We start from the raw sequence: 20,303 nt of genomic DNA on the forward strand, positions 1-20,303 counted from the left end.
GCATACACACACACACATGGGCATGCATACACACACACCAGCCTGGTCTCACACGGCAGACGTCAGAATTCGACGTTTATGGACAAACGTCGAATTCTGACGTGAGATTGCATCCAAACGTCGAATTCCGACGTGACATTTGCATCCAAACGTCGAATTCCGACGTGACATTGGGGTAGCTCGTTCTGATAGCGCAGGGGTGCGCCTGTTATGTGCGCCTGTCGGGGCTTCTCTCGGGATTATTCCATTTTGAATTGGAAACCCTATGGTTACCCTAACCTTAACCTTAACCCTAACCCTAACCCTAACCCTAACCCTAACCCTAACCTTAACCCTAACCCTAACCCTAACCCTAACCCTAACCTTAACCCTAACAATAAATGTGGCCTAACTAATTAATGCAAGTGCAATTCAAAATGGAATAATCCCGAGAGAAGCCCCGACAGGCGCACATAACAGGCGCACCCCTGCGCTATCAGAACGAGCTACCCCAATGTCACGTCAGAATTCGACGTTTGGATGCAAATGTCACGTCGGAATTCGACGTTTGGATGCGATCTCACGTCAGAATTCGACGTTTGTCCATAAACGTCGAATTCTGACGTCTGCCGTGTGAGACCAGGTTGCACACACACACACACACACACACACACACACATGGGCATACACACACACAGGCATGCATACACACACACACACACACCCAAGTCCTTCCTCTGTCTCCCCTCCTCTCCCCTCCCCTCTCTTTTACTCTCTATGCCCTCCCCCTTTCTTCCTCCCTCCCTCTCTCTCTCCCCCCCTCCTTCTCCAGGCCTTGAGTCTCACACTGTTCACTACCATATGACAAAATGACAAAAGCAATGAATCTTTGCACATACATACATACACACACACACACACACACACACACACACACACACAGTCTCTCCTCTGACCTCTACTCTCTCTGCCTGTCCCTCTGCTCTGAGAGATGCTCACACACACACACACACACACACACACACACACACACACACACACACACACACACACACACACACACACCTTTTTAGACAGAGGCTTTATCACGGCCACACAGTGCGGGCTGTGTGTGTGTGTGTGTGTGTGTGTGCCTGTATATACTACTATGTGGGGACTGAGGTCTGACAGCACAACCACGGTGTGGGGACTCGAAATCGGTGTGGGGACCCAAAACGGGTCCCCACACCGATTTTCATTGAATTTGGTAGAAAAAGTGTTGCTGATATGTCTAGTGCAAATATTTCTATGTTTTAAATTTTGACCCACACTGCTACATAAGTCTGAAAAGAGTGCTTAATCAGTGTTTAGAGTGCGCCCCTGGTGGCGAAATCGCCATTTTTTACTATTTTTTTCACGGAAATGGCAGACATTTTAACACACATTTAACACTCCTGCAGCCAATCATATGAGCTTCCTGTCGGTCACGTGCACTTTGCATCAAGCACAAGCCTCAGCTGCGGAGCACACTTCGTTTCGCGTTGTGCCGTTGGAGAATAATACAAGATTGTGCGCGAGTGTGCGCGCGAGACGAGTGTGTGCGCGCGACGCGAGAGTTTTTGCAGGGTGAAACGCTAGCAAATATACTGGCTGAGTGTTCTGACAGAGAACGCTGGTTAACATTGGTCTTATTATTGTGACTAGAAAGTGTGTGACTATAATTCCATGGTGTAAATAGCAGTGGCGGCTGGTTTTTGGGTGGGGCACAGGTTATGGCACTTGTTTTTATTACCTTTCCATGTTTTACAAAGCAAATTCCTTGTATGTGTGAACGTACTTGGCAATACACTTTTCTGATTCTGATTCTGATGGGGGCATGCTTTTAAAATCTGTACCTATTACAGTATTTCCATAATTTCCTAATTCATATTTCTCCATATTTTAATAACGCAGGGTATTTGCAACATAGCAATTACCAGGAAGTGAATTAAGATTATAAGATAATATGGGACCTTTATTGTTAAAACTATACTGAGCACAGTTCCCTCTCGAAAAGGTTATACACCTCGTTCCAAATTATTATGCAAATTATATTTTTATCTGATTTTCCTAAATAGTTGATGCAAATGACAATCAGTATAATTTTCAAGTCATCAACCGTTAGAGTATAATTCAAATGTTATTGAACAAACCTCCCAATGATAACAGTATTTTTTTTATTTATAAAAAACTCAAAATGCACTGTTCCAAATTATTATGCACAACAGAGTTTCAAAACATTTTATAGGTTGTAAAGAACAAACAATTGTGATGAATTTAGGAGGTCATATTAGGAGGTCATATTTACTGAAATCAAAAGCTATTTCAAACAAAAACATCTTACAGTTTTTCTCAATTGCTTTGGTGCATTTCTCTGATCAGAATTGAAATTCTCATAACTGTTAGTTCAACCTCCACAACATTTAGTCATTTGTGCACATCATAGTAGCAGTTTCTCATTCCTTCAAACAAATTGCAAATGCTTTTGGACATGCATCAATTGCTGTCATACAATTCTCTGCTGTTTTATAACATTATCATTTGCTTATGTCATGTCAGTCAAAATGAACTATACTTTTGGATGCTTAATAGTCATTCCCTATAAAACTAATAGTCCTCATTTCTTTGCTTGAGTCATTACACCCAAAAATGTTGAACAAGTTGTCAAAATCTGTCAAGCAAATTGTATACATTTCTTTATCATTTTTCCTGAAAATGTCTCCCAAATTGAACAATTTCTCTCTGTTATTGTTCACTACAGTAATATGGGTTAAAGCCGTATATCTCATGTTTACTGTACATTACTGTAATTTTACTCTGCACCACATAGACAAGACAAGGCAAGACAACCTTGCAGAGGTGGAAAAGGGCCCCTTTTTACTCCACAACAAGAGGAAGCCATTTGTGCAATGGTGATTGCAAACAATGCCATAAGGTTGAGAGAGATACAAAGCGCTGTTATAGAGGATGACAATATCTTTGGGAATATTGAATCCGTTTCAATCGCTACAATTGACTGCTCAGGAGAAATGAAATGCGCATGAAACAATTGTACAATGTGCCATTTGAACGGAACAGCGACAGAGTGAAGGAGATCCGTCACCAGTATGTACAGGTAAAACATTTATGTGTTCTATGCATACTCTAATGTCCAGTGCTGTAAACTGGTTACTTTGTGTAGTGCCATGCAGTACACTTACATGACAATTCATACTGTACAATATGTTGTCCAAAATGAGTTTTTTTCTCTCTCTCTCTATTCTGGGATAAAGTGTGTACTGGAGCTGGAGGCCAGGGAACCGCTGCACACATTCATATACGTTGATGAGGCGTTAATCTGGCAAAAGGTAGAAGGCGTGGCAGAAATCACATTGGACAGAGAGCAACCATTGATGTCCCAGGCCAACGAGGAGGGAATATTACAATGTGTGCAGCCGTCTCAGAAAACGGCGTCCTCACCCATATACCCTGCCTTGGTCCACACAACACAACATCTGCTGACTTTTTTAGACACTCTTTACAGGGACATAATCCCTGAGAATGAGAGGGGTCTAAATGGAGACCATCTGAACAAGTATGTTGTTGTATGGGATAATGTGCGTTTTCACCACTCAGATCTGGTCAGACAGTGGTTTGCAGCACATGAAAGGATGCTGGTGGAATATCTCCCTCCCTACTCCCCATTCCTGAATCCAATAGAGGAGTTTTTCTCTGCCTGGAGGTGGAAGGTATATGACCGGCATCCACATACCCAAATGGCCTTGCTAGCAGAGGGTGGATTCGCCACTCAGGGAGATACTTTCCTCGCTGCATTACCAGGGATGATATTCGCTGTGATGTCGATGAAAATATGTGGCCAGACAGACAGGAACGTCTGGATGTCAATGAATGATTTACAGTATGTTGGATGTTCCAATTCAGTTCCAATATGTACTGCAATATTGTTTACAGTTGTGCACAGCTCTAGCCAAAGGGTGTTTCTTATGTTTGTGGTAAACAAGTTTGTATTTTTCTTTTGCACAATGCTGTGAACAAATTAGAATTGCAAAGAGCATATGCAGTAAAAATGTGAAACATAACTATTCAGCGTCTTGTACTCATTTACCTCACTAAATACAGTAATGTGTAACCCACTGTAGATTTCAAATGGCTGTGCAAATAGTGTATAGTACTGTCTTGAGCATTTTCAGGTAGTGTCACCAAGATCTGACTTTTTTGCATTGGAAAACACTTACAGAGTGAACTGTCATAATGAAAACATGACAAAGCCATTTGACTATCTTGTTCATAAACAATGGTGTCAGGACTTTTCATTTTGATGACACTGACACTTTCATTGACATGAATACTTGCTTTTGAGGAATGAACTATCCATTTTGAGCAAGTGACACGCTTTTGCAGGTTAACACCTAGGTTTTGCAGTTTGTACTAATTGTTCTGAGAAATGCACTAACTGTTGTGCAAATGTTAATAGTGATGTGAGAAATGCACCAAAGCGACTGAGAAAAACTGTAACAGGTCAAGTTACATGTTAACATAGGACCCCTTCTTTGATATCACCTTCACAATTCTTGCATCCATTGAACTTGTGAGTTTTTGGACAGTTTCTGCTTGAATTTCTTTGCAGGATGCCAGAATAGCCTCCCAGAGCTGCTGTTTTGATGTGAACTGCCTCCCACCCTCATATATATTTTTGCTTGAGGATGCTCCAAAGGTTCTCAATAGGGTTGAGGTCAGGGGAAGATGGGGGCCGCACCATGAGTTTCTCTCCTTTTATGCCTATAGCAGCCAATGACACAGAGGTATTCTGGTGATGTCTCCCCTCCCCCGCCCCAACCTGCAGCTGACCTGGCTGTGACCTTTCAGAGGGCCAAGCAGTATGGCACCAATTCAGTCTGAGAAACAGACCAACAGAAATCTGCAGCAGTAGTTTTATTAACAGTAGACTGATTTTATTTTAAGTTTATATCATTCTAATAACATACTATTGTGATGTTTTTTTTTTTTTAAATCTGTATTTCCTGTTTTTTCACTGTTAAAATATATTGAGCATATAATTGAGCGCTGTTTGGTGATACATTGGGCTAGAGACTAAAGTTCAGGAGGTCGGCAATGTTAAATGAACGGCTGAGGCCTGAGTGTGCTGCTAGCTGTGGAAGGTGCTGTGTGGGGGAGGGGGAGGCGAATAGTGAGTGACTAAATTGAGCGCTGTTTGGTGATACATTGGGCTAGAGACTTGAAATCACTTTTGGCTGAAAGCCTGATGGTGTGTGTCTTTTTCTGTTCCCCTGGCTACATAGGAAGTGTCCCAAAAGTGAGCCTAAAGTTCAGGAGGTCGGCAATGTTAAATGAACGGCTGAGGCCTGAGTGTATTAGTAATAAGTACTATATTTGTAATTTTAAGGAGAGTTCTGTAAATGCGTTAATGTAGTATACCAAAACTGTGTATTAAAAATGACAACATTCTCAATCATGCAAGCCATATAATGGTTTAAATTATAAAAACATTTAAAACTGTTGTTTTATCTTTAAATAATTACAAAACATAAAGGGATTAAGCAGTTCTACATTTATGAATAATAATTATTCATCTTGTTCCAGAAAACCAGTTATTCCCGTGTGCATTGAATGCAGCAGTAGCTTTGGGGAAAGTTTGGAGGTGCAGGTGGTTAATTGATGTCTCCCCTCCCCCGCCCCAACCTGCAGCTGACCTGGCTGTGACCTTTCAGAGGGCCAAGCAGTATGGAACCAATTCAGTCTGAGAAACAGACCAACAGAAATCTGCAGCAGTAGTTTTATTAACAGTAGACTGATTTTATTTTAAGTTTATATCATTCTAATAACATACTATTGTGATTTATTTTATTTTTAAAAATCTGTATTTCCTGTTTTTTCACTGTTAAAATATATTGAGCATATAATTGAGTGCTGTTTGGTGATACATTGGGCTAGAGACTTGAAATCACTTTTGGCTGAAAGCTGGCATCCCACTGATGGTGTGTGTCTTTTTCTGTTCCCCTGGCTACATAGGAAGTGTCCCAAAATTGAGCCTAAAGTTCAGGAGGTCGCCAATGTTAAACGGCTGAGTGGGGAGGGGTAGTGAGTGACTAAATTGAGTGCTGTTTGGTGATACATTGGGCTAGAGACCTGAAATCACTTTTGGCTGAAAGCTGGCATCCCACTGATGGTGTGTGTCTTTTTCTGTTCCCCTGGCTACATAGGAAGTGTCCCAAAAGTGAGCCTAAAGTTCAGGAGGTCGGCAATGTAATGTCAATGGAGGCCTATCCCCAATAAGTTAAACCCTGTTTGGCCATACAATGGACTAGAGACTTGAAAACAATTTTGTCTGAAAGCTGGCATCCCACTGATGGTGTGTGTCTTTTTCTGTTCCCCTGGCTACATAGGAAGTGTCCCAAACGTGAGCCTAAAGTTCAGGAGGTCGGCAATGTTAAATGAACAGCAGAGGCCTGTGTGTTGCTATCTGTGGAAGGTGCTGTGTGGGGGAGGGGGAGGCGAATAGTGATTGGTTCTCAGTTAACAAGCAGGCCCAGGAATGCACAAAATGCATCCATTTTCCAAAAGCTACTGGCTTAATATGCTCCATCACAGTTTGATGACTTTTCAGGGTTTGACTTTTACAAAGGATATTGTATGTATTTATTTTAACCCTTTTAAGAGTATTGTCATATATGGTGAGATTACAATTATATGAACTCCAACTGCAAGTATCACAGTGCTAAAGTTAACAAAAAGCATATCATAAACATTCTGGTTATTTTATTTTAGTAAAAAAATCGCTCTCTGCATGGCTGACATGGTGGGAGAGAAGCTAAGAGAAATTCTCGATTATGGACATGAGTGCGCCAGCACGGCACGGGTCCCACCGTGAGCCGGTCATGAAGGAAGGTTAATTGAACAGAGCGAGGCAGATTTCAGCAGAATAGAAACTTAACTGTGTGGGGGAGGGGTGCAAATCAGTGCTCTGTCTGCATAGTGCACAACTAAATTGAGCGCTGTTTGGTGATACATTGGGCTAGAGACTTGAAATCACTTTTGGCTGAAAGCTGGCATCCCACTGATGGCGTGTGTCTTTTTCTGTTCACCTGGCTACATAGGAAGTGTCCCAAAAGTGAGCCTAAAGTTCAGGAGGTCGGCAATGTAATGTCAATGGAGGCCTATCCCCAATAAGTTAAACCCTGTTTGGCCATACAATGGACTAGAGACTTGAAAACAATTTTGTCTGAAAGCTGGCATCCCACTGATGGTGTGTGTCTTTTTCTGTTCCCCTGGCTACATAGGAAGTGTCCCAAAAGTGAGCCTAAAGTTCAGGAGGTCGGCAATGTTAAATGAACAGCAGAGGCCTGTGTGTTGCTGTCTGTGGAAGGTGCTGTGTGGGGGAGGGGGAGGCGAATAGTGATTGGTTCTCAGTTAACTAGCAGGCCCAGGAATGCACAAAATGCATCCATTTTCCAAAAGCTACTGGCTTAATATGCTCCATCACAGTTTGATGACTTTTCAGGGTTTGACTTTTACAAAGGATATTGTATGTATTTATTTTAACCCTTTTAAGAGTATTGTCATATATGGTGAGATTACAATTATATGAACTCCAACTGCAAGTCTCACAGTGCTAAAGTTAACAAAAAGCATATCATAAACATTCTGGTTATTTTATTTTAGTAAAAAAATCGCTCTCTGCATGGCTGACATGGTGGGAGAGAAGCTAAGAGAAATTCTCGATTATGGACATGAGTGCGCCAGCACAGCACGGGTCCCACCGTGAGCCGGTCATGAAGGAAGGTTAATTGAACAGAGCGAGGCAGATTTCAGCAGAACAGAAACTTAACTGTGTGGGGGAGGGGTGCAAATCAGTGCTCTGTCTGCATAGTGCACAACTAAATTGAGCGCTGTTTGGTGATACATTGGGCTAGAGACTTGAAATCACTTTTGGCTGAAAGCTGGCATCCCATTGATGGCGTGTGTCTTTTTCTGTTCACCTGGCTACATAGGAAGTGTCCCAAAAGTGAGCCTAAAGTTCAGGAGGTCGGCAATGTAATGTCAATGGAGGCCTATCCCCAATAAGTTAAACCCTGTTTGGCCATACAATGGACTAGAGACTTGAAAACAATTTTGTCTGAAAGCTGGCATCCCACTGATGGTGTGTGTCTTTTTCTGTTCCCCTGGCTACATAGGAAGTGTCCCAAAAGTGAGCCTAAAGTTCAGGAGGTCGGCAATGTTAAATGAACAGCAGAGGCCTGTGTGTTGCTGTCTGTGGAAGGTGCTGTGTGGGGGAGGGGGAGGCGAATAGTGATTGGTTCTCAGTTAACTAGCAGGCCCAGGAATGCACAAAATGCATCCATTTTCCAAAAGCTACTGGCTTAATATGCTCCATCACAGTTTGATGACTTTTCAGGGTTTGACTTTTACAAAGGATATTGTATGTATTTATTTTAACCTTAAAGTTCAGGAGGTCGGCAATGTTAAATGAACGGCTGAGGCCTGAGTGTGCTGCTAGCTGTGGAAGGTGCTGTGTGGGGGAGGGGGAGGCGAATAGTGAGTGACTAAATTGAGCGCTGTTTGGTGATACATTGGGCTAGAGAGTATTGAGTTACATGCTAAGCTGTATCAGTGCTAACTAGAGTACTGAGTTACATGCTAAGCTGTATCAGTGCTAACTAGAGTACTGAGTTGCATGCTAAGCTGTATCAGTGCTAACTAGAGTACTGAGTTACATGCTAAGCTGTATCAGTGCTAACTAGAGTACTGAGTTACATGCTAAGCTGTATCAGTGCTAACTAGAGTACTGAGTTACATGCTAAGCTGTATCAGTGCTAACTAGAGTACTGAGTTACATGCTAAGCTGTATCAGTGCTAACTAGAGTATTGAGTTACATGCTAAGCTGTATCAGTGCTAACTAGAGTACTGAGTTACATGCTAAGCTGTATCAGTGCTAACTACTGTACTGAGTTATATGCTAAGCTGTATCAGTGCTAACTAGAGTACTGAGTTACATGCTAAGCTGTAACCCGAGTTAACAATAACTATACAATTATAGTGACAATAACAACAATAACAACAATAACATAGTGACAATAACTCACTATGTCAACCCGAGTGCGCTCCCGGGAGATTAAACAAACGCACCCAAAGTCTTCAAGGGTTCAGGGCTTGGATAAGGGCTCCATTTGGGATTCAACCAAAGTGTGTTAAGGTGTTCCCCAGAAAGATGGTAACATCTGAAAGTGTGTTAAGGTGTTCCCCAGAAAGATGGTAACATCTGAAAGTGTGTTATGGTGTCCCCAGAAAGATGGTAACATCTGAAAGTGTGTTATGGTGTCCCCAGAAAGATAGTAACATCTGAAAGTGTGTTATGGTGTCCCCAGAAAGATGGTAACATCTGAAAGTGTGTTATGGTGTCCCCGGAAAGATAGTAATATCTGAAAGTGTGTTATGGTGTCCCCAGAAAGATTGTAATATCTGAAAGTGTGTTATGGTGTCCCCAGAAAGATAGCAACCTGAGACTCCCCACATGGGTGGTAGAAGTCATGTCTTGAAAAAAGTATTGAATATTGCTAATTTGAAGTGAGATTCTGGTTCCTGAATTTTTTCTGATCATGCCTGATTTTTCTCAGTGCTGTACGGTGTCTAGAAAGGGGTGTCCCCACACGGGAGGTCCTAGTCATATTGTCCCACAATGTAGCATAAACAAGTATGTGTGTGTGTGTGTGTGTGTGTGTGTGTGAGCATGTCTCAGAGCAGAGGGACAGGCAGAGAGAGTGGAGGTCAGAGGAGAGACTGATGACTCACACAACCTTTAATAAAGCAGAAAGACGCTCTCCCTTCTCACAACCTCTACTGAGTCACGTCAAGGTGGTCAGGGACCTGGTTCATCTTTTACGACGAGAGAGAGTATACCTGTGTGTGTGTGTGTGTGTGTGTGTGTGTGTGTGTGTGTGTGTGTGTGTGAGTGTGTGTGTGTGAGTGTGTGTGTTTTCCCCTTCTCCATCCTCCTCGTGCCTACTCCTCTTTCCTCTTCTGTCTCTCTCTCTCTAACTCTGTCTCTAACTCTCCTTCCTTCCCTCTCTCCCTCTCTCTCTTTCTTATTCTGTCTCTAACTCTCCTTCCATCCCTCTCTCTCTCTCTCTCTCTCTCTAATTCTGTCTCTAACCCTCCCTCCCTCCCTCTGTTCTCTCTCTCTGGCAGGACCGTCTGTACTTCGTCATGGAGTACATCAACGGAGGAGACCTCATGTACCACATCCAGCGTGTGGGCAAGTTCAAGGAGCCCCAGGCCGTGTAAGAACATCCCTACTACACACACAATACACACTACTACACACACAATACACACTACACACACTACTACACACACTACACACACTACACACACTACTACACACACAATACACACTACTACACACCCTACTACACACACTACACACACAATACACCCTACTACACACACTACTACACACACTACACACACAATACACCCTACTACACACACAATACACACTACTACACACTACTACACACACACAATACACCCTACTACACACACTACACACACTACTACACACTACTACACACACTACACACACACTACACACTACTACACACACTACACACACTACTACACACACAATACACACTACACACACTACTACACACACAATACACACTACACACACTACACACACTACTACACACACAATACACACTACTACACACACTACACACACTACTACACACACTACACACACTACTACACACACTACACACACTACACACACTACTACACACACTACACACACTACTACACACACTACACACCCTACTACACACACAATACACCCTACTACACACACTACACACCCTACTACACACACTACACACCCTACTACACACACAATACACCCTACTACACACACTACACACACTACTACACACACTACACACACTACACACACAATACACACACTACACACACTACACACACTACTACACACACTACACACCCTACTACACACACAATACACCCTACTACACACACTACACACCCTACTACACACACTACACACCCTACTACACACACTACACACACTACTACACACACTACACACACTACTACACACACTACACACACTACTACACACAATACACACACAATACACCCTACTACACACACTACACACACTACTACACACACTACACACCCTACTGCACACACTACACACACAATACACCCTACTACACACACTACACACACTACTACACACACAATACACACTACACACACTACACACACTACTACACACACTACACAAACTACTACACACACTACACACACTACTACACACACAATACACACTACACACACTACACACACTACTACACACACTACACAAACTACTACACACACTACACACACTACTACACACACAATACACCCTACTACACACACTACACACACTACTACACACACTACACAAACTACTACACACACTACACACTACTACACACACAATACACCCTACTACACACACTACACACCCTACTACACACACTACACACACAATACACACTACTACACACACTACACACACTACTACACACACTACACACCCTACTACACACACTACACACACTACACACCCTACTACACACACTACACACACTACTACACACACTACACACACTACACACCCTACTACACACACAATACACCCTACTACACACACTACACACACTACTACACACACTACACACACTACTACACACACTACACACACTACACACCCTACTACACACACTACACACACTACTACACACACAATACACCCTACTACACACACTACACACACTACTACACACACAATACACCCTACTACACACACTACACACACTACACCCTACTACACACACAATACACCCTACTACACACACTACACACACAATACACCCTACTACACACACTACACACCCTACTACACACACTACACACACTACTGCACACACTACACACCCTACTACACACACTACACACACTACACACCCTACTACACACACTACACACACTACTGCACACACTACACACCCTACTACACACACTACACACACTACTACACACACTACACACACTACTACACACACTACACACTACTACACACACTACACACCCTACTACACACCCTACTACACACACTACACACACTACTAAACACACTACACACACTACACACCCTACTACACACACTACACACACTACTACACACACTACACACCCTACTACACACACTACACACACTACTACACACACTACACACACTACTACACACACTACACACCCTACTACACACACTACACACCCTACTACACACACTACTACACACACTACACACACAATACACCCTACTACACACCCTACTACACACACTACTACACACACTACACACACTACACACCCTACTACACACACTACACACACTACTACACACACTACACACCCTACTACACACACTACACACACTACTACACACACTACACACACTACTACACACACAATACACCCTACTACACACACTACACACCCTACTACACACACTACTACACACACTACACACACAATACACCCTACTACACACCCTACACACCCTACTACACACACTACACACCCTACTACACACACTACACACACTACACACCCTACTACACACACTACACACACTACTACACACACTACACACCCTACTGCACACACTACACACCCTACTACACACACTACACACACTACACACCCTACTACACACACTACACACCCTACTGCACACACTACACACCCTACTACACACACTACACACACTACACACCCTACTACACACACTACACACACTACACACACTACTACACACACTACTACACACACTACTACACACACTACACACCCTACTACACACCCTACACACCCTACTACACACACTACACACACTACACACCCTACTACACACACTACACACCCTACTGCACACACTACACACCCTACTACACACACTACACACACTACACACCCTACTACACACCCTACACACCCTACTACACACACTACACACCCTACTACACACACTACACACACTACACACCCTACTACACACACTACACACACTACTACACACAATACACCCTACTACACACACTACACACACTACACACCCTACTACACACCCTACACACCCTACTACACACACTACACACCCTACTACACACACTACACACACTACACACACTACACACCCTACTACACACACTACACACACTACTACACACAATACACCCTACTACACACACTACACACACTACTACACACACTACACACCCTACTGCACACACTACACACCATACTACACACACTACACACACTACACACCCTACTACACACACTACACACCCTACTACACACACTACACACACTACACACACTACTACACACACTACACACCCTACTGCACACACTACACACCCTACTACACACACTACACACACTACACACACTACTACACACACTACACACCCTACTACACACACTACACACACTACACACCCTACTACACACACTACACACCCTACTACACACACTACACACACTACACACACTACACACACTACACACCCTACTACCCACACTACACACACTACACACACTACACACACTACTACACACACTACACACCCTACTACACACACTACACACACTACACACCCTACTACACACACTACACACACTACACACACTACACACACTACACACACTACACACCCTACTACCCACACTACACACACTACACACACTACACACACTACACACACTACACACCCTACTACACACACTACACACCCTACTACACACACTACACACCCTACTACACACACTACACACCCTACTACACACACTACACACCCTACTACACACACTACACACCCTACTACACACACTACACACACTACACACCCTACTACACACACTACACACCCTACTACACACACTACACACACTACACACACTACTACACACACTACACACACTACACACCCTACTACACACACTACACACCCTACTACACACCCTACTACACACCCTACACACACTACTACACACACTACACACCCACTACACACACTACACACCCTACTACACCCTACTACACACACTACACACCCACTACACACACTACACACCCTACACACCCTACTACACACACTACACACACTACTACACACACTACACACACTACACACACTACTACACACACTACACACCCTACTACACACACTACACACACTACACACCCTACACACCCTACTACACACACTACACACCCTACTACACACACTACACACCCTACTACACACACTACACACACTACACACACTACACACCCTACACACCCTACTACACACACTACACACACTACACACACTACTACACACACTACACACACTACACACACTACACACACTACTACACACACTACACACACTACACACACTACTACACACACTACACACACTACACACACTACACACCCTACTACACACACTACACACACTACACACACTACACACACTACTACACACACTACACACACTACTACACACACTACACACACTACACACACTACACACCCTACACACCCTACTACACACACTACACACCCTACTACACACACTACACACCCTACTACACACACTACACACACTACACACACTACACACCCTACTACACACACTACACACACTACACACACTACACACACTACTACACACACTACACACACTACTACACACACTACACACACTACACACACTACACACCCTACTACACACACTACACACCCTACTACACACACTACACACACTACACACACTACACACCCTACTACACACACTACACACACTACACACACTACTACACACACTACACACCCTACTGCACACACTACACACACTACACACACTACACACCCTACACACCCTACTACACACACTACACACCCTACTACACACACTACACACCCTACTACACACACTACACACACTACACACACTACACACCCTACTACACACACTACACACCCTACTACACACACTACACACACTACACACACTACACACCCTACACACCCTACTACACACACTACACACACTACACACACTACACACACTACTACACACACTACACACACTACACACACTACACACACTACTACACACACTACACACACTACACACACTACTACACACACTACACACACTACACACACTACACACCCTACTACACACACTACACACACTACACACACTACACACACTACTACACACACTACACACACTACACACACTACTACACACACTACACACCCTACTACACACACTACACACACTACACACCCTACACACCCTACTACACACACTACACACCCTACTACACACACTACACACCCTACTACACACACTACACACACTACACACACTACACACCCTACTACACACACTACACACACTACACACACTACACACACTACTACACACACTACACACACTACTACACACACTACACACACTACACACACTACACACCCTACTACACACACTACACACCCTACTACACACACTACACACACTACACACACTACACACCCTACTACACACACTACACACACTACTACACACACTACACACCCTACTACACACACAACACACACTACACACACTACACACCCTACTACACACACTACTACACACACTACACACACTACTACACACACTACACACCCTACTACACACACTACACACCCTACTACAAATCAAATCAAATCAAATCAAATTTTATTTGTATAGCGCATTTCTTACAAGATGCAACTCAATGCGCTTCACACAATGAAAATGTTCAGTCAATCAGTCAATCAATCAATCAATACTGACAGAGCCGCGAGCAGGTAAAAGTAAAAAACCTGTATACTATGTAGCCAGGAAAAAATTCCCTTGCAGCCCTCTACCAATAGAGCGACTACTAGCCAGTTTGCTTACCAGTACCCAGCGGTCCAGGGGAGGCCAGGACCACCGGCACAAAGCAAGCAAGCAAGGGCAAAAACCTGTACACCATGTATCCAGGAAAAATTCCTTGCATATTATCGGCGTACACACTGTCCATAAATTTTGTGTTGTATTTGCATCGTTCTGCATCCAGTATGGTCACAGGTCCTGCCAAAAGAGAAACTTAAGCACAGTTATGATGCAACAACACAATAGAGACAGTAAATACAAATCTCAAAAACACGAGTATGGTGTAATGGCCTAGTGATCCTAGTTCTATAATGTCCAATGTCTCCCTTAGTATCAAAAGGCGACATTGAATAAGTAGGTTTTGAGGTCACGCTTAAAAATGTCCTGAGTTTTAGACAACCTCAGGCCCTCAGGTAGGGTGTTCCACAATCTAGGAGCATATATGCTAAAAGCTGATCCTCCAAATCTCTTTGTCCTAGCCTCTGGCACTATTAAAAGTTCCGTGCCACTAGACCGTAGGGGTCTAGCTGGTGTGTATCTTATGAGCATGTCCACCATGTAATTGGGTGCATCACAGTGAAGTGATTTATAAACTAGTAAAAGGATCTTAAAGTCTATTCTATGACTGACAGGGAGCCAGTGTAGTGATCTCAAGACAGGTGTGATGTGCGCTCTCCGTTTGGTCCTAGTAAGGACACGAGCAGCAGCATTTTGAACCATTTGTAGTCTATTTATCATTTTTTTGGGGAGACCTGTCAGGAGAGCATTACAGTAATCTAGCCTACTAGTAACAAACGCATGCATTAATTTTTCAGTGTCTGCCTGGGAGAGAAATGATTGTACCTTAGTGATGTTTCTTAGATGGTAGAAGGATGTTTTAATAGTGTTATTAATATGAGTTTCAAAATGTAGATCTGGGTCAATTATGACACCAAGATTCCTGGCCTGACACTTAGTGTTAAGAGCTAGTGTTTTCAAGTGTGCAGATAATTTCTCTCTCCCAGTTTTCTCGCCAATGATCAATACCTCTGTTTTTTCTTGATTGAGTTGGAGAAAGTTTAGTGTCATCCAAATATTAATATCGGCAATACAGTCTATCAGGTGGTCGATCATCTTGTAGTCGTTGGGAGTTACTGAGATATAAAGCTGAGTGTCGTCAGCATAGCTGTGGTAGTTAACGCTATGCTTCTTGATAACAGAACTGAGGGGTAGCATGTATAGGCTAAAAAGCAACGGTCCTAAAATGGACCCCTGGGGAACTCCACAGGTTGTGCTATAATTTTTTGACTTATGGTCACCAATACTACACACACTACACACCCTACTACACACACTACACACCCTACTACACACACTACACACACTACTACACACACTACACACACTACACACCCTACTACACACACTACACACACTACACACCCTACACACCCTACACACCCTACTACACACACTACACACACTACACACACTACACACACTACACACCCTACTACACACCCTACTACACACACTACACACCCTACACACCCTACACACCCTACTACACACACTACACACACACTACACACACTACCCACACTACACACACTACTACACACCCTACTACACACACTACACACACTACTACACACCCTACTACACACACTACACACCCTACTACACACCCTACTACACACACTACACACACTACTACACACACTACACACCCTACTGCACACACTACACACCCTACTGCACACACTACACACACTACTACACACACTACACACACTACACACCCTACTACACACACTACTACACACACTACACACCCTACACACCCTACTACACACACAACACACACTACACACACTACACACCCTACTACACACACTACACACCCTACTACACACACTACACACCCTACACACCCTACTACACACACTACTACACACACTACACACCCTACACACCCTACTACACACACTACACACACTACACACCCTACTACACACACTACACACACTACACACACTACTACACACACTACACACCCTACACACCCTACTACACACACTACACACACTACACACACTACTACACACACTACACACCCTACACACCCTACTACACACACTACACACACTACACACCCTACTACACACACTACCCACACTACACACACTACTACACACACTACACACCCTACTACACACCCTACTACACACACTACACACACTACACACACTACTACACACACTACACACCCTACTACACACACTACACACCCTACTACACACACTACACACACTACACACACTACACACCCTACTACACACACTACACACCCTACTACACACACTACACACCCTACTACACACACTACACACCCTACACACCCTACTACACACCCAAAATAGAAATTGTACAATCATATCACAGCAAAAGTCACGACAGGCAGAAAACTCGGACAAACAACTCGCTAATATCTGATGGTGAAAAGCTTCTAGACGGAATATTCTTGTCATCTTTAAAAAAACATGTCTATTACTTGCTGTGGTAAATCAGAAATCAGAAATGTGCCAACTCCCACCATTGTAAGTCATTGAATGTCATTCAGTCACGGTCGGTCAGTCAGTCACTGTCAGTGAAGCTTTACTTGTTTGTCCGAGTGTTCAAAGGGGGCGTGGCTTAGCGATAGGTCCTTTGACTGTCTGTTCATAGTAAACATGGTTGTTGTTGTTTACACACCGGGGTGAGGATGATGTCGGGTGTACACCCCACACACACACACACACACCTTTGTCTGTTCACACGCTACACATACACACCCACCACAGGTAGATCCATCGATCCTGTGGAACGCAGACACACACACATACACACACACACACACACACACACACACACACACTCACACACACACACAGGTACGACACACACACACACACACACACACACCCACACGCAGAAGAATGTAAGTCTGTCAACCCAAACAGCAGACTGTGATTCAGACAGAGAGTGTGGTATCTGAGAGGTGCATTGTGGGGGAGGATCGATACAGAGCGGGATACCACACACACCCCAGTAACACACACACCCCAGTAACACACACACCCCAGTAACACACACCCCAGTAACACACACCCCAGTAACACACACACCCCAGTAACACACACCCCAGTAACACACACCCCAGTAACACACACACCCCAGTAACACACACACCCCAGTAACACACACCCCAGTAACACACACCCCAGTAACACACACCCCAGTAACACACACACCCCAGTACCACACACACACCAGTAACACACACCCCAGTAACACACACCCCAGTAACACACACACCCCAGTAACACACACCCCAGTACCACACACACCCCAGTAACACACACTCCAGTAACACACACCCCAGTACCACACACACCCCAGTAACACACACCCCAGTAACACACACCCCAGTAACACACACACCCCAGTAACACACACCCCAGTAACACACACCCCAGTAACACACACACCCCAGTACCACACACACCCCAGTACCACACACACCCCAGTACCACACACACCCCAGTACCACACACCCCAGTAACACACACCCCAGTAACACACACCCCAGTACCACACACACCCCAGTAACACACACCCCAGTAACACACACCCCAGTAACACACACACCCCAGTACCACACACACCCCAGTAACACACACCCCAGTAACACACACCCCAGTAACACACACCCCAGTAACACACACCCCAGTAACACACACACCCCAGTAACACACACACCCCAGTACCACACACACCCCAGTAACACACACACCAGTACCACACACACCCCAGTAACACACACCCCAGTAACACACACACCCCAGTAACACACACACCCCAGTAACACACACCCCAGTAACACACACCCCAGTAACACACACCCCAGTAACACACACACCAGTAACACACACCCCAGTAACACACACACCCCAGTAACACACACACCCCAGTAACACACACCCCAGTAACACACACCCCAGTAACACACACCCCAGTAACACACACACCCCAGTAACACACACACCCCAGTACCACACACCCCAGTAACACACACACACCAGTACCACACACCCCAGTAACACACACACCCCAGTACCACACACACCCCAGTAACACACACCCCAGTAACACACACACCAGTACCACACACCCCAGTAACACACACACCCCAGTACCACACACACCCCAGTACCACACACACCCCA

General features: G+C 44.2%; 1 protein-coding gene across 1 annotated transcript in view; it reads left to right on the plus strand.

The window, feature by feature from the left end:
• The window catches only part of LOC308150817 (protein kinase C alpha type-like), a gene marked incomplete at both ends in the record, with an annotated part of 52,886 nt that overhangs the window by 6,367 nt on the left and 26,216 nt on the right, over positions 1–20,303 (plus strand). The window contains one exon of the mRNA XM_080523609.1: positions 10,202–10,293. Within this exon, the coding sequence (XP_080379735.1) occupies positions 10,202–10,293 (92 nt within the window). The remainder of the gene's footprint in view (positions 1–10,201; positions 10,294–20,303) is intronic.

Source organism: Nansenia antarctica (assembly GCF_963989245.1).
Source record: "Nansenia antarctica genome assembly, chromosome: 2".
Classification (NCBI taxonomy): domain Eukaryota; kingdom Metazoa; phylum Chordata; class Actinopteri; order Argentiniformes; family Microstomatidae; genus Nansenia; species Nansenia antarctica.